The sequence below is a fragment of the Ambystoma mexicanum genome, chromosome 5q (genome assembly GCF_040938575.1).
Source record: "Ambystoma mexicanum isolate Mex_15411 chromosome 5q, UKY_AmexF1_1, whole genome shotgun sequence".
Lineage (NCBI taxonomy): Eukaryota > Metazoa > Chordata > Amphibia > Caudata > Ambystomatidae > Ambystoma > Ambystoma mexicanum.
The window spans coordinates 388,998,064-389,019,680 of record NC_090933.1 but is presented as its reverse complement, the minus strand read 5'-3'; the positions used below and the strand labels follow the sequence as shown (position 1 = coordinate 389,019,680).

At 49.0% G+C, this 21,617-nt stretch overlaps 1 protein-coding gene across 2 annotated transcripts in view; it reads right to left on the bottom strand.

Moving 5' to 3' along the window:
* The window catches only part of THOC1 (THO complex subunit 1), a 1,301,120-nt gene that overhangs the window by 1,203,736 nt on the left and 75,767 nt on the right, over positions 1–21,617 (bottom strand). For both annotated transcript variants that reach the window (XM_069620878.1, XM_069620877.1), the window contains exon 4: positions 6,338–6,404. In XM_069620878.1, coding sequence (XP_069476979.1) covers positions 6,338–6,404 — 67 coding nt within the window. The remainder of the gene's footprint in view (positions 1–6,337; positions 6,405–21,617) is intronic.

The window sequence follows — 21,617 nt, the reverse complement described above, 5'->3', positions numbered from 1 at the left end:
AGGCTATCGTAGGGTTCTTGTGAAGCTCTTACAGAACTTTAGGGATAAAGTGAGGATTAGTAGACGGGAGAACCTTGTCCCTCATGAAGCACAGATACGGCGGGTCGATGGCCCCAGCCTGAAGTTCAGAAATCCTCCTGGCAGATGTAATATCCACCAGAAAAGCAACTTTCTACGTGAGGAACTTCACCGTCGGAGTCGACATAGGTTCAAACGGCAGATTTATGAGAGCTGAGAGTACCACATTGAGGCTCCACACTGGAGCAAACTTCTTCGGGGGAAACGTCCTGAAAAAGCATGTGAGGAAGTGTTTGACCAACCTGTCACTGAACAGTGGTGTAGAGTTGTGCGTCTCGTGAACCTGGAGATGGCAACCAAATGGATCTTGATCAAAGACAATGCCACAACCCCCCCCCCACCCCACGCCTTCGCCAACAGCAGAAGATAGGGCCGAAGTTAAGCTGGTGACACCTCTAATGGCTGCAAGTCTGGCTGCTCTGCCCACCAGGCAAAGAACCTAGTCCACTTTCGACTAAGACACGTTGGTAGATGGCGCCCTTGCCGCAGACAAGATCCGACAGCAATCTTGCGGGATCTCTAGATGTAGAAATTTGGAGTGGTCAGGAGCCACGCTGCAAGACTGAGGGATGCTGGGTCATGATGCCACACCTTTCCGTTTATTTTATTTATTTCTTTTTATTGATAAAGTTGTTGATACAACTTTTCAATATTTATCATACAAAAAACCAATTCAAATTCATTTATATACAAAGTTTGATAAAAAAATAAAATAGTGAAAAAGGAAAAGATAACAGGAAAGGAAAAACGAAAAATCCCAACTTAAAATCTTATAGTAGATGATCTTCAAAATACAGATGTGAAACATTATTCAGTTCTATTATAAAAAAAAAGGACAAAAAAAAGTACTACAAAGAATTATATAGCAGAAATCTCATCATCACATTAGAGCATTCGTTGAACATTAGTTGATGGATTAGTTTTAAATTCTGTAATAATTTAGTTATTTGGGCTTCACAATTCTTAGAACTCCCACTATGATGTAGATTATAGGCATCTAAGCATGTAACCGTTCAGGACTCTTCACATTATTAAAGTAACAATTCTGATTCTAGGTCAAGGAGTTGTATGTATTTGACAATTGCTATTTGCAAACAAGGTAAATTTGTATGAAAAAGTCTCTTCCATAGGTCTTCAAAAGTGAGGATTGTCTGATCTTCAAAGTGTGGTTTGAACAGATCAATTCGGTAATTTAGCAAATTCGGACATTCACGCACAAGATGTTTCATTGTTTCGTTAACTAGAGAATTAGAGCAAAATCTACAGAAATTCTCCCGACTATCCAACTGTTTTCTGGTTGCTCGAAGGTCTCTGGTAGAGCATTTCCGTCATCCTGCGACAGCAGATCCGGCTCAGACGCCAGATCAAGAGGGTCGTCCACCACGAGGTGAAGTAGATCTGAGAATCGGGTCTGCCTGGGCCAGAACGGTGCCACCAAGATCACCCTGCACTGGACCTTGCGCACCATCTGGATCGTTATCCGGATCGGATGAAACGCATATGCGAACATGCCCGTCCACGGGAATGAGAACGCGTCCCCCCCTTGAGTCTGGATGAGCCACCCTGCTGGCAAAGAGTGCACGGATTGATTTCCGGGCTAGCAAACCAGTCCAGATGGGGAGACCCCATTTCTTGAAAATTCTCGCCACCTGGGCGTCCTTCAGTCTCCATTCATGCAACTGAATTGCGTCCCTGCTGAGAGCATCCACCTGAACATGCCGAATACCTGGCAAATGGTAAGCGATGATGTGACTCCTGTAAGCAATGGCCCAATACCAGACCGCCTGAGCCTCCCGGGGCAGGGGCTGTGAATGCGTGCCGTCCTGTTTGCGCAGATAAAACATTGTGGTGGTGTTGTCTGTTAGAATTCGGACCACTGTACCCTGAGAGGCAGATAAGACTTCAGAGCCCAGTGTACTGCTTTGAACTCCAAAATGTTGATGTGCAACAACGCCTCCTTGAGGGACCATAAACCCTGAACCTGAAACTGGTCGAGGTGCGCCCCCCCCCAACCTACCTGTGAAGCGTCCCATCACGATAGTGTACTGAAAATTCGGCTCCCCCAGGGTCATGCCCCTATGTTGTCAGAGCAGGTCCACCACTGCAGGGCCTCTGCCAGAGCCTGAGGAGATTATAACCATGTCTGACCAGGAACCGAGGCTCTGTGGCCACCTGGAGGCGAGAAGCTCCTGCACTGGCCACATAAACAGGCGACAATTCGGAATGAGTGGGATGCAGGACGCCATGGATCAGAGCGGAGACATGTAACCTTGGACAGTGACCAATGTTCACCCCCCCTGGCCCCCGCACCCTCCCCCATCAGGCCGCCTGGGAGATCAGCTTCTGAATTCTGTCAACAGACTGCTTCACCAGATTGAGCTGCGTGTGAAACTGGGCCCAGAGGAAAACCAAGTCTCTGGAAGGCATCAGACAAGATTTTGTGAAGTTGACCACAAAGCACAGCTGCTGTAACAGGAGCATTGATGCATGGAGAGACTCAGACGTCCTCTGATGAGTCGCTCCTCTGACCAACCAGTCGTCCAGGTACGGATAAACATGGTGCCCCTTTCTGCGGAGGAAGGCTGCCACCGGAGCCAGGCACTTGGTGAACGTCCTGGGAGCCAACATGAGGCCAAAGGGGAGAGCCCGAAACTGGTAATGTTTGTCGCCGAACATAAACCGTAGGAACTTGCAATGTTTTGGAAGCATCGGGATGTGGAAATAAGTGTCTTCGAGATCCAAGGACGCCAAGCATTCTCCCGGCTGGACCGAGCGTATGACGTCCTGCAAGGTTAGCATGCTGAATTTCTGGCGTTTCAGATTTTTTTTACTGGTCGAAGGTCCAGAAAGGAAAGCTGCGCTCGATAGTCCTTGTTCCTCTGCACGGACTAGAAAGAACGCTGGAATCCTTGGGAGGACTAACTGGGGCAACCGTAGCCCTCGTCGCGAAAGCCCGCAAATCTGGCATTCCCCCGAGGCTCCTCGAAATGCAAGAAAGACGCAAAAAAGAGCCTCCACTCTGCAGCATTCACAGTGAACGTGCCGTATCAGAATCCTCCTTCATACCTTTCAATTCCTCGTCAACTTTCTCCACAAACAGCTGCTCACCTTCACAGGGCATGTCCGCCACTTTGTGTTGTACCTCAGGCCGAAAATCGGTACAGCGCAGCCAGGCCTGCCTCCGGAGAAAGACTCCATTGTTGATCTGTTTGAACCCGGATTCTGCCAAGTCCACCGCAATATTAATGCTATGGTTGGAGGCTTCCTAACCCCCTCTCGAACCAGAAGCATTGCCTTCTTCCTTTATTGCTCAGGCAGAGGATCCAACCGGTGCCACATCTCTGTCGTAGCGAGTCATAATGGCCAAGGAGTTGGCCGCCTTGACCACCGTGGCCCCCCACTATAAGTACCTTCTTGCCAAAAGCATCCTGCTTACAGCCATCATTGTCCAGGGGCGTCCCACATGCTTAGAATCGGGAGTCACTTAGAACCTTCGAAGGAAAGAGACCTGCGGCGAGTCTGGGTGCCCAAACGGAGCGCTGAAGGAATTGGCTCGGTCTAGGGCCACCCGTGTCTTCAGCCCAATAACCCCTTGAGCTTACCAGCAGAGGCAAACGCATCAAATGTTTCGGGCATACTACTCAGCCTGAGAAGATTGGTTTGGTCGGCTGGCCCTATGATAAGAGCAGGACCACATTGCAGCCTGCCCATAGGGAAACTGGTTTGGAGGGAGAAATACCAGAAAAGATTGGGGGGGGGTGCGGGGGGACATGGTATATTTCACAGAATTTAGGCTGTACGAAAAATCCTGTACAACCAAAAATGGGCTGAAATATGCCATACATGACCATTATAGCGAACAAGGGGAACGGGTTTGTCCCCCACTCCCGTTGCTCGCTATAATGGGAACAGGGGTTGCATGGATGGCCCCCGCAAAGTGGAATAAAGTTAGAAGAATTTTTTTTTTTTTTTTAAAAGCAAAGGACCCTGCAGCGCCAGTTCCCAAGCATGTAAGTGAAGGGAACCGGTGTTGCAGTGAATCGGCGGCACACAACGAGGTGACACCAAAAGGTAAGTAAGGGGATATGGGGGGGTGGGGGGGAGTTTATTTGTAGGGTATGCCTGGGGAAGCATTTACTTAAGGGAAGTTAGCTATGGTCTTTTTAGCCGTGAACTTTTCCGTTTCCGTTATGAGCAATCAACCGAAATCCGTTCGGAGGATAGCATCTCATTGCTGTGGTGCGGATCCCAAGCTATCCCTCGGATTTTCAAAGAACAGATGGTGGGGTATGGCTGGATGCAGTACCATGGGGTAGAGGGGGCCATTAGGGGGCTGGGAGAAATGTTCACAGGTTATTAATCTGGGTGCGTCTCCAATATGGCCTTTTTTTTAATGTGTACGGATTCTGGGATGTGAACTGAACTTCAGTTTTGAGTAAGTATTTGGGCGAATTCTGGCAGAAAAATAGCTCTTCAGCTCTGAACGAATAATTTATTGCTATTTGGCCCCATGCCTTCTCATTTTAATCGAATATAACAACTCAGAGGCAAATGTGGAGCGTAGATAGCAAACAGGAATGGAATTAAACGTCAGAAAGCATTCCCAATTAAATATCAGACAAAAGGTGCATTTATTTTTTATTTGTTTGTGTATTGGGGGAAAAGAGTGGGGCGGATGAGTTAGAGCAGTAAGCATTGATTGTTCCTACGGCAAATGACTATGAAAGAAACTTTAATTCATAACTTGTGGTGGAGACAAGTAGTGCTGGGGTAGTCCATTATACGTCAGGCAGAGCGACACGCCCCACCTAAGAGGTCTCCGAGGACCTTCATGTTGGTAAATGTCTCAAGTTTGGTGCAAGGACTCTGCACGGGACATAGTCAAAGAGCAATGCTCTGTGGGTGAAACTGATGGGAGGGAAGGAGTTCAGAAAAGTCAAGACTTCTCAAAAGGTGAGCTACCTCTTCTAGGTCAACAGGGCTGGGGAGGAACCAATTTCATGCCAGACAGGAAGGGAAAGATGCAGCTGACGTTTCCCAACCCATATTGGCCTCTTGGGAGAACTGGCACATTGGAAAATCTCTTGAAGAACATTATAGGGCAGTCTGTCCCAACAGGAAAGGTGTGATAGAACCTTTCTGTGTAGACACAAAGATAGAGCAAGCTATATCTAGAGGTGTTGTTGGGTGGAGGGCTAAAGTGTGAGAAAAAAAACTGAGCCTTTTATCCTCGTGTGGAAGCAGTAGAATGAGATGTGTTAAGTGTACATGGACTTTGGTGGAACTGAGTGACTTCCCAAAGGCAAGTACGTTCTTAGAGATTGCAGGGTTTGGGCACATGCGACTGCCCTTGCTCAAGCCCCATTAGTCTTTCTGGGAGAGTGCTCTCACATGTTTGGTGTATCAGGGAGTACAGTCACCTCACATGTACCCTCTACTTGTCCTGCATGAGCAGACAAACACTTCATGCATATCTGTGTGAGCTTGAAGGAAGGCTTGAAATGCACTTTCCACCTAAGCCACCTTTCAACTCACAAGAGGTTGCAATGTGTGCAACTCGGAATGGCAGTTGCTAACTGCAGTATCTGAGCCCTTCAGGGAATTAGAAAGGCGAGGGCCACATCTGGGGGTAGTTTAGCAAGTTGCCTTATTGCTTCGCATCAATCCCATTCTAGCTGGTCTGGTGGTAGGCTATCTGGTGTTCTCCCCTCGATACGGTGGCAATAGCCAGCTAAAGGCAAGATATCTAGGCTACACATACTTAGAAGTTTGGCAAATAAAAGCATCACGTAAACACTAAGAATGTAGTTTTAAAAGACTGCTCTAGAAAAAAGCTGAAAAGCTTGGCAAAGTCGTCAGCGATCCTGACTGGAGAGAAAGAAGAATTGACAGATGCCTCTTCATTTTTCCAGTGCAAACTAAAGGGAAATTAGTCATTTTAAAACACTTTAATGTGCATTCTGGATGTAACATGCATTTATTGTGTGTGGAATAACGCAGGCTTCCACAACGTGTATACTTTGCTAAAACGAAAAAAAAGTTTGTAAAAGTGGTCAATGAAGGGCTTGTGATAGCTGCTCTATAAAAGGGCACTCTGGCAGGACTTGAAGGAGCAATAGACTCCTTTTTGTAAATTAAAGGGCTGTGTAACCTATACTGTTCATAATTGGTCTACTTGGGGTGACCAGAAGTAACACAAGAAAAGAAAAAAACTGGAAATCAAGAAAAACTGATAGTAATTCTTTATATATTCACCCACCTTCTGTGACACCATTGATGGCAAGAGAAATGATGGCCAATACATTCTTGCAGGATGCCTGGTTTATCTGTGAAGAGAGGGAGAAATAGGTTAAATTAAAAGTGCATCATCCCAGCCATGGCATGGTCTAGGAACGCTTTGGTTCACTAATGGGTAACTGCCAACTCTACACTAATTTGAGAACTGTGCATCAAGTTGATATTGAACTCACATTTACAAAATGAAAAAAAAAATACAAGTGTGTGTTAAATATGCGCAGCACAAACAAGCCGACTGGACTCTGCGGCTGCCAACCACTAGGGATGCCATTCTATTTTATAAGAAACAAAACCATATGGTAACTCGGCACCGAGCACAAATCTGACCATAGGCAAATCACACACAAAGGGAATTATATTAAACAGGCAAGTAATACAATTATGTACAAAAAAATAACAAACCACTATATAGAATTTCTAACTGGATACAGTTGCTAAACGGAAGAAGTGCTGCATTCTTTCTGAATAGTTAAAAGTGATCAAATGTTTCAGGGGTCATACAGGAAATTGTAAAAACTTGAAGATCTCTTTTGGGCTTAGTGGGGTTAGTTTGCTGTGCAATGTGCTACGTGGGGGAGGTAAACAAGGATCACCCCAATGCCCCTCTCCTCTCCATGCCTCTTGCTTACCAAAACAGAGATACATACTGTACAAAGGCTCCATCATAGAGGTTTGCCATTTAGGCAAAGTGAGCACTTTTCTCAAACCCCTTCTTTCCATGATGCGTGAGATGCATATAGCTGCCACACTTCAGAAACAGATCAGAGAACCACTGCTGGCATTTTCTGTTTACAACCGCAGCCCTACTCTCTGCAGAGTTGAAGAACAAAAACAATTACTTTGCTTCCCCCATGCTAAATAACTGCAGGGAGTCACTGGGGCAACAACGCTGTTCAAGAAACATTACCAACAGGCACAGCGTGATTGATCATAGCTCTTAAGCTTTGTTACATATGAATTTCATTATAGACAACCTCTCACCCAACGAGAATGCTCTAAATGCAGTTTATAATGTGGCGTTCATTCCCCCGTTGCAGGGGCTGTAACGAGGGAAAACGGCCCGGCAGCCAAAGTTATCGGTCCAAGCTAAGAGCGCCGATAACGAGAGACCGGAGCCGGGGGATGAATGCCATTAGCACCCTGGGTTGACAAAGCAGTAACCCGGGGTGCCTATTTTTTTAAAAAAACAAAAAAACCCACAAAAAAAGGGCTCCTTCCTACAACTGAACAAGAAGGAAAATCCTTTTCCAAGATGGCCGCCATGGAAAGGAAAGGCAGAGCTCTGTAGCATAGCAGCCAGCAGGAGGAGAGAGGAAGGAGCTTATGTAGCGGCAGCACCTGCCGCAAAAAAGGTAAGTGGTGGGTGGAAGGGAGAAAAGAAATTGTGACGGAGGGTGCCATTGTTTCACAATTTAAAACATTTTCCTTTTTATCGTACCACAACTCCATGCGCGAACAGCCTTATTGACCTCAGGAGGGGTCGTTATCGCTTGGGATAACCCTTCCCCAACTTACAGCTCTTGGCTTTGCTCAGGACAATAACTTGAGGACAGGTCATTATTCTGCAAAAACGACCTCTCCAAAGGTAGTTAAGGCTTAAGTGAAAGAAGGAGACACATGAAACGAAACAAACAAGGGGAATAATCAATCGCATTCAGAGAACAGGGAATAACCATTCAAAACCATTATTAAGGGAACAAGCAAGAATACTCTAAAAGAGCTAAGTGCTCTGAGTTAGTGGTTACAGACTAGGAGGTTCGAGTATGGAGAAAAGGAGTGCAAACTGGAGAGCAGGAGCCGGGAGGAGAAGATGCTGATCTGGAACATACGAAGAAGCAGCTACGAAATTGCCCTGGTGGGGGGCCATAGTAGAGGGTGTTAAGCTCTGGTCATTCCAACTGTGAAGAATCTGATGGGATTCTCCCCAGAAATCTTGTCCGGGACCCTCCTCATGTGGCCTACACCTGAAGCCAATTGCCAAACCTTTGAGGTATAAAAGGCTGCAGCAGTAGAGCGGAAGAAGGAGCTAGAACAGGAGCTGGTAGTAACAGAGCACAAGGCTGACAATTCACAAGGAAGTGTGGTCACAGAAAGGACGCCAGAGCGTGGAGACATCAGATTTCACCTGCAAGCTCAGAGAGGATCCTGTGGTCTCAACCCCTGCATTGCCGTGGCTGCACTGAGGAAGACGTGTTGAGAGTGGAGCATTCCTCATGTGTGCCTAGTAGCTGTGATTGCAGAAGCCCGAGGCCTGAAGTAGAAGGCAAGACGAGGGACTAAGGAGTGAAGTAGACTACTAATTAACGTGACCAGACCGCAGACACCTGTGCTGCAGAAGGGTGTGGGCACCAAGAGTGCCAGAAGCTGTAGTAGCAGTTGAAGAAGACGACGGGAAAATGAAGCAACCCGCAACCACAGCTTTCCTGGAGCCGGTGAGGTAAGCTCGGCATTTAGGTTCACTTTACAAGTTTTGCCAGTAACTGTTACCATCTCAGAAGTAACTCGCGTGAGGTTTAAAGCAAGTATAAACTGTCAGTCGTTGTGGAAGCTCTTCGTAATAATGAAAATGTATCATGCACACTATTAGTCAATAGTGTACGCGTAAGAAGGAGAGCCTGTTAATTGCATTGTCGAATAACATACCATTGCCGGAGTGGTTGCGTGTCCCTCATAAAAAAGGTGTACGCTTGTTATAGCCACTCCGAAAACCTAACTTTAACTACACGAATAGTCAGCATCAAAGGAAAGTCCCGTGTGACCCATTGCATTTGCTTACAAGAGTCAGAACCCGTCTCTGATATTAAATAAGAAATACAAACAACGGCATTACTTTAAAGCTAAAGTTCTATATGAAAGAGTGATTCCGTGTACTTAAATCTTGTTTTCCTTTGAAGACTAAACCTTGGAGTAATTGAAACATTTTCTCTTGACGTCCTGAAGTTGTTTCATTAACTAAAAGAACAAGCATTACCCAAGCCAAGAGGCGAACCCTTTCCACATTAAGCCCTATTAAGCACTATCCATCTGATTTACAAGGTTGTTAAAGGTCCAGTGTCCTCCGATACAAGTGTGCATTACTACCTGTAGCTGGAAGAGAGGTAATACAGCTGAAGGGTAGTTCCTGGAACCAAGAAGGTGTAAACAAAGCTGGGAAAGGGAACTGGGTACTTGTAAAGAGTATGTAAGTGGCAAGAAGGCAGACAGAAAAGGCAACAAGGTTACCTTTTTTTGAAGTATAGAAAAGAAGAGTGCCGGGCCTACCTGTAGAGATCGAAGTGTCTTGTCTTTATATGCCTAATAATTCTGAAGTACCAAATTGTACAAGAAGAATCAGTAGTACCTGAACTGTGGTGGTGTATAAACTGTCAATGGATGTCACACTGGAGTTGGTTGAAGTAGTAGTATACTGTGTAACAAAGGAGACTGATCCCACGGTAACAGTAGCAGAAGGTTGGTTGTCAAGAGTAAGGCAACAAACCAAGGAGAAGCATCCTGACAATTATACCGAATGTACTGCAGGAGTATTAACCACTTGTAAAGTAGTTGAAGAAGTTGTTACCCTAATCTTTGAACAGTGGCTATTAATCTTGGAAAGAGAACGTACAGGATTACCATTGGTGCTATTTTCAAGGCTCAACTTACAAGGGGATCTTTTCAACTGAAAGCTGAAGAATTGTTACCAGTGGATTTTTGTTTGATGAACTTTTGTGTTGACTTATCTCATAAGAACTGGTTCAAGACTTTTCTTTTCGAGATTCCAAGATGGCCGCCGGCACCGAGTAGCTGTGCCGACGGCGCTCCCTGGACCCGGCTGTAGGGAAGGTGCCCACCACGCCCTCAACGGACCTGTGCGGGCATCGTTTGGACCCCCACGAACCTCAGGGGGGGGGAAATCGGAGAGAGTTGGCGGCGTGTTTGGAGCCGGAGTCGCCGCAGCAGGCGGGGGTGTGCCGCCGCATCCGACAAGCGGAGGAGGAGCTGCCGAGGTGACCGCCGCGGGCCCGCTTGCGTGCGGCGCTGTGTTGCCTGAGCCTGGGGGAGGCCGCGCCGCACCGCATGGAGTCGCCGTGGGCCTGCCCCCGCGGTGAGCACGGCCGCGGGGCCTGACCCGGGGAGGAGCGTCTCTGCCTTGGAGCGGCCTTCCCCGCCTTCTTCACCGGTGCTCCCCGGAGAGAGAGACTTGGGAGCGGTGGCAGCCGGGGGAGGTCGGGTCCGGCGGCGGGCCCGGTGGGGGGCGGCCCCCACGACCAGAAGCTGCGTGGTGTGCCGGAGGAAGAGAGCCGGGAGGCGGCGGGGAGTGGAGGCACCCATACCCGGCTCCTCCCGGAAGGAGTGCCCCGGGAGTGGAGGACGCGGTCGGCGGCAGATCCGGTGGCCTGGGACCATGTGGAGACCAAGGGCAGTCAGCCGTAAGGTGAGAGCTCCGGGGCTGCGTTGGGAAGTGGCGCACCCCTGAAGCATTGGGAGAGAGGACGTACAGCGGTTGCCCTGCTTGCCTTGGTCCTTGGGGGAATTTAGGACCTGCTTCCCCCTGCCCCCGGGGGCGGAAGAGGGGCCTGGGAGACATTGCTCGCCCCGGAGGCCTAGCAAGGTGCGGGAGGGCCTGCATATTGTCATTGGGAACGAGGTCAACGCGGCGAGGTTCATTTCACTCCCCTAACGAGAGACGTAGAGTGGCTCCTGGGTGTGGAGGCAGGGGAATCGGACTATGCGGGTCCCCTAGTAATCGGGGGATGAATTGAGGCTGCGCGAGTGGTCCTGGGGCCAGCAACTGTCCTTGGATAAAGACCCAGGAAGAAGCCAGGGAAGGATCGGAGCTGCCCACCAGGAGGAGAATTTACCGGCATGACCACAAGGCCCAAGGGCAGAAGGGGAAAGCACTTGCAGACCTCTGGAGACAGCACGGGTACTCTACACGCCATGTGGTCGGCACAGAACCTGAATGAGGGGTCCGGGGCCCCGGGGGGAGCGGCAGGTGAAGATTCCGTGCCAGGGCAGGCAGAGGACTTGGCAAATATGCCCAGGCGGGAGTTCATCGGTGAACTGCATTCCCTGCAGGCAAACCTGACTAAGACTTTTCAAGAGCAATTTCAGTTATTGTGCACAGACTTGAGCGAAGCTGTAGGGGAGTTAAAGCAGGAGATGCGTCAACTGGGGGAGAGGACCGACATCCTGGAGAAAGGTCTTCAAGAAGCAGATAGAGAAAATGCAGCAAATAGTGAAGCTATAGAGAGGCTGGATGTCGCCACCAGGAATCTCGAACTTCAAGTGGAAGACCTGGAAAACAGGTCTCGCAGGGTCAACATCCGGGTCAAAATGCTGCCTGAATCTGTGACTGATAAGTCCTTGAAAGCGGTGCTCCAGGGTATTTTCGCAAACATCTTGGGCACGGGCAGCCCGGAAACGGTGGAGCTAGATCGAGTGCACAGAACCGGTCGACTGACCAAAGGCCAGGCGGCGAGGCCAAGGGATGTCCTAGCTGCTTTTACTCAATATGCCCAGAAGGAAGCGGTTCTCAGAGAGGCGAGATTACGTGAGCCAATTATGTTCGAGGGTCAGAGGATCGCCCTCTTTCAAGATTTGGCGAACAGTACTCTCCTAAAGAGGCGACTAATGGGCCCAGTGGTAAAGGTTCTTAATGAGAGATCGATTCGCTACAGGTGGACCTTCCCCTTTGGCTTGCTCTTTGACTGGGAGGGGTCCCAGAGACGAATCACATCCCTCCAAGAAGGGGCTGCTCTTCTTCATATCGAGCTGGAGGAACCCCCCCCCTGGTGCGGGACTTCTGGACACGAGTGGCTGCTCCGGATCAAGGCCTTGGGACTGGACGACGGTTCGAGAAAGGAGGAAAAGGGGCCCCAGGGGAAACAGTCGGCGGAGGGAGGGAGCTCCTGGTGATACAAGTAGTACTTCTCCCGTGCAGCCGTGATTCGACATATGAAGAAAGGGGTGGTGGGCCTCTATAGGGTGTCTTAGCTCCTGGGGTTGTAGAGGGCGCAACCATGTTCGAAGTAGAAAGGGCGAAGATGCCTGAGTTTGGGGGGAGGAGAGGGCGGGAAGGTATTGACCTTCAGGGGGGAGGGGGATGGGTTGGGGAGTTTCCAGGGGGGATGGGGGTGCGGGGGGGCAACGAGCAAAGTATACAGGTGAAGGGGGACACGATACCCCCCGCTTTCTGCGATTTTTCTCTTCTGGGGGTTCCCTTAGGTGGCTAACGCATAATGTTTGGGGGTTGAATACCCCCCTTAAAAGGAAAAAGTTGGAGCACTTCACGCAAAAGGAGAAGCCAGATATTATGGGGCTCCAGGAGACGCATCTACTTCATAGGGATCAGGGCAGGTTGAAATTGCAGGGTTTTGACCAGATTCTGCACGCCTTGAGCCACTGCAAAGCTAGGGGGGCAGCCCTGGCAATTAGGAATACGGTAGATTTCAAACTCGACGGGGTGCTTAGAGACAAGGAAGGGAGGTATATCGTAGCTAAAGGGAAGTGTCAAGGGGTCCTTTTGACAATAGCGGTAGTATACGCTCCCAACACGGGCCAGGAACCCTTTCTGCGGTGGTTCTTGAATTTGCTGGAAGAGTTCTCGTGGGGTCATATTGTTCTTCTTGGGGATCTCAATATTGCCTGGGATAAGGGAAAGGATAGGACAGGATGTAGCGGGGAGAGGGGAGGAGCTATAATGTCAACGGATTTGAAAGAAAGTGTTGGTAGGCTGGGGTTACGCGACGCCTGGAGGGAGTTTAGGGGTGATGAGAAGGGCCATACTTTCCTGTCTGGCGTCCATGGTTCGCAATCCAGAATTGATTATATATGGATCTCGGTTGCCTTAGTTGGAGCTATTCGGGAAGTATGTACGGGGCCGATAGGGATTGTGGATCATTAGATAGTCTCTCTAGAGATGGATGTGGGTCAGAGATGAAGGGGAATCTGGGGTTGGAAACGGACCAGGAGGGGGTCCAGGAGGCTTTTGCCGAGTACTATGAGTCACTCTATGCCTCCCAACACCCTTCAGGTGATAAGCAGGAGGACTTCCTCCAAAAAATCCACTTAAGGGAAATTAGCAGTGTGGTACGTGAAGTCCTCAATCGAGAAATTGCAGAGGAGGAGGTGCGGGGGGTGATAGGGGCTCTGCCACCAGGTAAGGCTCCAGGCCTGGACGGTTATACGGCCGCCTTTTATAAGTTGTTCAGTGTGCAGTTAACCCAACATCTCATCTCGTTATTCAACTCATTTCGCCTCTCGGGCAGAATTACGCCCTCCATGGAGGAGGCTAAAGTCACCCTAATCTTGAAACCAAATAAAAATCCGGAAGCCCTATAGCGCTGATTAATCTAGATGCTAAGATCTTCACTAAGATCCTGGCCAACAGGCTTGACTCCATCCTCCCGGACCGGATACACCCTGATCAAGCTGGGTTTATCAAGGGCAGACAAACCACGGACAATATCCGTCGAGTGGCCCATGTAGTCGAGAAGGTCCAGAAAACGCACACTCCCGCAGTCCTGGTGGCTCTGGACGCGGAAAAGGCTTTTGACCGCGTGGAGTGGTCCTTCCTTTTTCGGACAATGGAAAAGATGGGTTTTGGTGGGGACTTTCTGGCGATGGTTAAGGCTAATTATCAGGCGCCCTCTATTAGAGTAATGGTGAACGGGATCGCCTCTAGGAAGATATCTCTGCAGAGGGGGACAAAGCAGGTCTGACCCCTTTCCCCAATACTATTTGCGCTTTATTTGGAACCACTACTTCAGGCCATTCGGGAGGAAGGGGACATCCAGGGGGTCCCATTCGGATGGGAGCAGCATAAGGTAGCAGCCTTCGCTGATGATATGCTGCTCATGCTCACAACCCCTCAGAATTCATTGCAGGCTAGTATGGCCCTTTTAGAGGCCTTTGGGTCGGCTTCAGGGTTGAAAATTAACGCCAACAAATATGAGGTTTTGAATTTAACGCTTGGACTAGCGGAAAGGGAGAATCTGCGGGCTGCTACTGGCTTTCTGTGGAGCTCGGGAGGGATTCGTTACCTAGGGGTGAGAATTACGGCTACTCTGGATGGATGGTTTCCGGCTAATTACCCTCCGCTTCTTAAGGCAATTAAGAGGGATTTCCTGAAGTGGAGAGAGCTGAGGGTGTCATGGCTGGGGCGGATAGCTGCGGTTAAAATGGTTACACTTCCACGGCTCTTGTACCTATTCCAGGCGGTTCCGCTGCCAGTGCCGGCGAGCTACTTGAAGGAGCTGGAAACCCTGACCAAGGGATTCATTTGGGAAGGCAAAAGGCCTAGGGTGGGAACCAGACTATTGATGGCACTGAAGAGTGAGGGAGGTCTAGCATTGCCGAATTTTAGACGTTATTACGAGGCAACCCAGCTGCGAATTATTAGGGAATGGTTGAAGGGGGAGGAAGGAACGCGGGATAAATTGTGGGTACGGATGGATAGGGCCGTAGCGCACCGAAACCTAGCAGAAGTACTGTGGCTCCCGAAACAACACAGACCAGGTCACCTCTACGAGAGCTCCATCACCAAACTAATGGCTGACATTTGGGATAGGCTAGTGGGATTAGAAGGGATCACCACATTCCTGTCTCCCTTCACCCCCATATTCGGCAACAGGGATTTTTCCCCGGGCGTGGAGAGAGGAGCTTTCACGAATTGGCAGGAGGGTGGCTGTCGGAAACTGTGCAATATGTTTTCTGGAGGGGAATTGTTATTGTTTAACGATTGTAAGAAGCATTTTGCAGTACAAGAAAGAGAGGTTGAGGTATGCCCAGATTCGCCATTGGGTTCTCCATCCAGGGATCAAGAAGGCGACTACAAGGGACCCGACGCCCTTTGAAAAATTCCTGCTCACGAATGACGGGGCGAGAGGCCTCATCTCCAACATCTATAAGATTCTGGCTGGCTCTAACGAGGGGGTCCAATGAGCATACATGTGGGAGTGGGAGCGGGTTCTGGGACGCGGGGTCTGTCGGACGGACTGGGGGAAGTTGTGGAGGAGAATTCCTAAACTGGTCAGGGTGCCCCAGCTACAAGAGACATGGTATAAGATCATGTTTAGGTGGCATTATACCCCTGTCCGGCTTAATAGGTATTATCCTACTGGATGTGCTGGAGGGGTTGTGGGATGGCGGGCTCCGCGGAGCACATCTGGTGGGATTGCCCAAAGCTTGCATCATTCTGGGGGGAGGTGGGGGAGGCACAGGGACTGGCCTTTGGGTTGGGAGATGGGAGGACTCCAGCGCAAATTCTCTTAGGTGTCCGGGTGGACTCTGGGGCAGGTGAACCTAGAGGAAGAGAAAAAGCTATTGCTATTACGACTCTTGCCGCTATGCAGTTAATAGCCCAGAGATGGAAAGGCCCAGAGGTTCCTATGATACAAGACTGGTTCCGAAAGCGGTGGGAGATAGTGGCCCTGGAATGGGCGACTTATGCCATGGACAACAAGGCCCAGAGCTTCGCGGCAGACTGGGGGGGGGGGGGGAGGGACTACTGAAGGTTCTTAAAGATGATTTTAGGTGATGTGGTGCCCACAGCGACTGAGGCTGCTGGATTTGCAATGACTGTAGAATTTGTTCTAGAATGGTCGATGGGTGAAGGGGATTAGCTCGTTGCCGGGAGGGAGGGATATGGGTGGGGGAGGGGGAAGGGAATGTTAGCTTGTTATTTTGTGAAAATCAATAAAAAGAGTTTTCCAAAAAAAAAAAAAAAAAGACTTTTCTTTTCTTTTGAACATTTGGAGAACTGACTTTGAAAAATCCTGGGGAAAGGAATTACCACGGGACAGGTGAAAGTCATCCAAATACTGGTTAAAAACCATTTATCCTTTTTATGATTTCCTTTCAATGTTTTGTTGTTTAGTGTAAGGGCCAGTTCGTTTATGTTAGGAGATATTCCCTTAGCAGTTAGGGTATTCCCTTATAGAGTAGAATTAGCGAGGATTTATTTGCAAATTGGCTTCTTAATAAAATGTCTGTTCTTGAGAAAACCACAAGCAGTTGTCTGTCTCGCATTATTGACCCATCACACCACTTTTTGACAACCGGCCAAGGATGGCTGTTCCCCACTGAGATAATCCCACAGTAGGCGAAAAAACCCTAAACGATGGAAAGAACTACTTTCAGTTATGGGGGCATTAACAGTTATTGGCTTTAGCACAGGTGGGTGAGCCACAGATAGAGAATATCTAGGCCTGACAATTAACCTAAGCAAGGTAGAACAAAGTGCTTGCTGGTAAGAAGAGTGTCGGCAAACCAGGAGGGAACTACATCCTTGCGACTATTGACAAGAAGCAAGCTTGGCACTACAACCCTAAAAGGGTGCCAAGATAAGAGTGAGATGCTAGATCACTGGGATGGACACGGCTAAGGGCAGTATTCCCATAGTTATGCCCTTGAGGCACTGAGTGGACCCCATCCTTACAGCTTTAGTAAAGTTACTGTAAGATATTTATTCACAGCCTTCTGGAAAGGGATTTAAAACAATCTAAACGAAGGGTGAAGATCAAACTCTCTAAAGGGGTAGTTAGGACAAGGCAGTCAGTTTTCACTCAAGGCAAGAGGCAGGGTAGTAGTGAAGTACAGTTATTGGCAGAAGTTACCCTTAGTGAATTACACAATTGTATATTAAAAATATACTTTTTATTGTACATGGTTCATTTCAAACCTTATACATTCGACATGAAAATACACACTATAATACAAAAATAAATCAACAACAAAAATAAAAATCACACATAATGTCTACAAGTTCAGATATGTACTGTACGTTACACAGAACACACAGTAAAACAGTGCACGTGTAAAACAGTAATGGGCTATAAAGACATATCCAGGAGTAACCACTACCTGATGCTGGGCACCATACATATAGGACTAAGCGGTGGGAGAAAAAACGAAAAAGGATACCTAGACAAAGTTAAAATGCATTCAAAGAGTCACAAGGTTCAATAATGCCCACACTGCAATATGCCCCAACAGTTTCCACACCTCTTTCATATAGTACCATACAATAGATACAGCACCTAAAAAGGGAGAAAAGGTGGTCAACATTTTAGCAAACAAGCTGAAATGGCCTCCAAAAGTTAGGATAGAGTTAGAACTCTAGCACCAGAACCATATGGTTGTGTTACACTCCTAGCAATATGATCCAAAAAGTAATCAGAAATTAAACATGGTAGCAAAGCATTTCACTAGACAGGAATGTAATGTAGGACTTCAAAAATGCACTTAAAATGTGTGGTACATGCTAAGATTGGGGAAACATAGAAAATAATTCAATGTACAGGATACTTTCCAAGTCACTATAAAAAACTTTAGGGCGGTATAAAAATTCATGTAGGATGAAATGTGGCAACGTCTGTAGCCCCAGCCGCAGTTATGTAGAACAGTCAGGTAAGGGAGCTCTATCCAACAGGCGCGGAGAAGGCTGCAACGTACCCCAGGGGACACCGGAGGAGACCCACACAAAGGGTTCCAGCTCCAAGTCCAAGACCCACAAGCCCCAGGAATAAGAGAAGCAGAAGTCGTGCAAAAGTTAACAAATGCTGAACCACAGCAGATGAGACCAGCAGAAACAAACCATCGACCAAGGTGACCCCTGAGGGCAAGTTCGAAGAAAGACCCACCAGCCCAGGGCCCAAAAGTACTCATGGCAAGGTATGGTAATGTTTATTTGTAAAGTGCCTATTACACAAGGCAAGGGTTTCAAAGTGCTCAAGGAGGGAGGGAACAAGGGGGAAAAACAACAGTCATTCAGAGTCCTTGAATTTCTGAATGATACATGCCTGCACAGGCAGAGTAAGTGCATATAGTACAATTATCAGCGTAGATAACAGCAAATCGGACTGACTACAATTCTGCAGTTTTTCCAAGTCTGCTGAGGCGACACCATGCAGGGAGGGGAGACAGGTGAGATAGATAGGCGATCTTCAAGGCATGGTACGTTCAGATAATGCAGTGCGCAGACGATACAGGAGGGGGGGTGGAGGGAGGACAAGTGCAGGTGGTGTGGGGGGGGCATCCAAGTGCGCCCAGTTAGACAGAAACAGGGTAAGTGCTGAGAGGTGCCACTCTCATGGGTCAATTGACCAGGTGCAGTAGCAATGCGGCAAGTGCAGGCCCGGAGGCAAGTGCGAGAGGACCTGGCCACGGACCTGTGAGACTCTGAGGTACGCCTGCCAGCCAGTCCGCAAGCAGTGTGGAAAAAGGAGCGAGAGAGGGATAGAGCAGAGAGAGAGAGGTTAGCAGGGTAGAGGGAGAGAGAAGGAGGAGAAGAGTAATGTCTTAAGGAGTTTCCGGAACTTAAGGAGATCAGGCTCAAGACAGGGCGGTAGGGAGTCTATTCCAGTGGGGGGACCTACTGAAGCTAATTATCTCCCTCCAAATCTCTGCTTGGAGAACCGGCTCACTCGCAGAAGGTTGGAGGTAGATAATCAAAGTGCTCGGGAGGGACAGCATTTCAGATAGGTAGGACCCAGGCCCGAGAGCCTTGTGGACAGTGCAGGTGCAGAGGGTCTTGAACTTGATCCTTGCGGCCACGGGGTGCCAGTGAATGGATTTCAGCACCGGAGAGATGAGGTTCCTGGGCTTGAGGCCAAGGATAAGTCTTGCGGTTCTGTTCTGGATGAGTTGCAGAGGGCGCAAAGCAGAGGCAGGGAGGTTGAGAAAGAGGCTGTTGCAGTAGTCCAGCCTAGAGAGAACCAGAGCTCTGGAGAGAGTGAGCCGCTGGGGGAAGGTGAGAAAGTAAAGAGTACCTCTGAGGAGCTGCAGCTGGTAGTTGGAGTTTTTAGAGACATCCGAAATGTGAGTGGAGAAGGCGAGAGTGGATCGAAGATCACCCCAAGGTTTTTTGCCTCGCAGGTGGGTGCGGGCGCAGGGCCAAGGGAGGTCGGCCAGAGTAAGAGTGGGAAAGCTGGAGCAGGAGCCCCAATGCGAACAATCGCCATCTTACTGGCGTTGAGGCAGAGGTCGTTTGCAGCACACCAGTACTGAATTGAGGACAGACAGTCAGATATAAGCGAAGTAGAGGAGGTGGCTGAGGGTAGCCTGAAGGAGAGTTGCGTGTCATCCGCATAACACTGGAAGTTAGAGATGAAAGTGGCAATCAGGTTTTGTACAAAAACACTATCTAAACGGTCACATGTACAAAAGGTTCTACAAATGCTAGCACCAAAAGTTCGAAGACTTGGTGCTAGCATTGCAGGTAAGTTTATTTAAAAAAAAAAAAAAGCAGGGGCTGCTGGGGTGTCCTTCCCCAAAACCCCGCTCACTATACCACACAGTATAGTGAGCGGGGTGTTGCGGGGGACACCACTGCAGCACTCTGTAAAAGAAAAGAAGTGAAAGGGAACTGGCGCTGCAGGAACCCTGCGTGAAGATGAAGGTAAGTGGGGTTTGTTTATGTTTCGGGGTGGGGGTGTGGGTATGTACGTGTGTTCACATGAGAAAGATGCAAACTTTTGGCAGTTCGCACCTTTCTCATGCAAAGATTCCGGCCGCAGTAAATTCAACTGCGGTCGGATCATGTGGATTCGGCAATCACACGTGCCAGGGCAGCCATGTAAACATTGAAGAACCAGGGGGATAGGTTAGAACCCTGCGGAACGCTGCAGGTTGAAAAAGTGATAGTCGAGAGAAAGGACCCAAGTTCCACCTGTGAAGGGCGGTCAGGAATGAAGGAGGTTAACCACATGCCAGAGCCTGACCTGCGATTCCCTGGGTGTCACGGAGACGTGTGATCAGGATGTTGTGGTTTACTGTGTCAAAGGCAGAGGAGAGGTCAAGAAGAATGAGGACAGCGGGAGTGTTAGTGTCAAGATTTGGGACCAGGTCTTCACAGGTGTTCAGAAGAGCAGTTTCCGTGCCTCTGAATGCTCTAAAGCCAGAGTGATGGTTGTGGACGCAACCAGCAGATTCAGTGTGGAGTGTGAGCTGAGGGATGGGCAGTTTCTACAGGAGTTTGGCCAGGAAATGGGTGATCGAGATGGGGAGGTAGTTTTCCGGAATGAAAGGGGGGGTAGTTCGCCAGAATGAAGGGGTCAGCAGAGGGTTTCTTAAGCAGAGGGTGCACAAGGGAGGGCTTAAGAGAAGTTAGGAAAACCCCATTGGCAAAAGAGAGATTGTAGAGATCAGCCAAGGCTAGAGCGATAGAGTTGATATTGTCCTTAATGGTTTTGGAGGGGCAGGGGGCCACCTGTTTGGATGAGGCCATCAAAGACAGGACTTGCCTGGCGACCTCATCAGGTGTGATGGAGTGAGAGAAGAGTGGGGCAGTGGTGGAGGGGCCAAGGGAGGCTCCAGAGGTGTCGTTGTATGATGTGGTGTGGAAGTGAGAGGGGAAAGAATGTCTTTGGTTTTTGCAGTGAAATGTGCAGCCAGGGCCGAGCAGAGGTCCTGGGTGGGTGCAACAGTTCCTTGCAGACTTTGAAAAGTTTGGCTGTGTTTGATGCCGCAGAGGTGCAGGCTTGAATAAATAATCTTTTCTTGGTGTGGATGCAGAGTCCATATTGCCTTTGAAGGAGGCGGCATGCCAATTTGTCAGAGGGTCCGCCTGACGCTTTCCATTTCCGCTCAGCTGCCCTACACTTGCGTTTAAGGGCAGCCATATCAGCGTCGTACCAAGAGTCGCACTTTTTGGAAGGCTTCAGTCGAACCCTCATAACAGGGGAAAGTGTATCAAGGGTGTTCGAGAAAGATAGATTGAAGTTAGCGAGGGTTGTGTCAGGGTGGGAGTCAGCCTCGGGAGTAGGAGGCGGGGAGTGAGTGGAGGCAAGGGCAGCCGCTGTCACTCTTTTCATGGGTCTGGTGACTTTGAAACCGAGTGGCCGCGCCGGGTGTGCCAATGCAAGAGGAGAGCTTCAAGTGTGAAGAGAGAAGAGTGGTCAGTCCAAGAGAGCGAGAGGGATAAAGAGAGGGATGTCGGTAGGGATGAGAGCATCCAAAGTGTGGCCCGCTGTGTGCGTGGGGCCAGAAGATAAGATAGAGAGGGAGAGAGAATTACATAGGTTGCAGAAAGGTCATGAGGAGTCGCGAGAGTCCTGATAGATGTTGATGTCACCCAGCAGGAGGCGTTCAGAGGAGGAGTAGAGAGGAGGCCCGGTCAGCCCATTCTGAGAGGAAGAGAGTGGACTGTCCTGGTGGCAGATAGAAGGTAACCATAGGGAGAGACGATTTAGAAGAGAGCGAAAGCCTGCACACTAGGCATTCGAAGGAGGAGTAGGCCTGAGTGGGGATGATAGAACCAA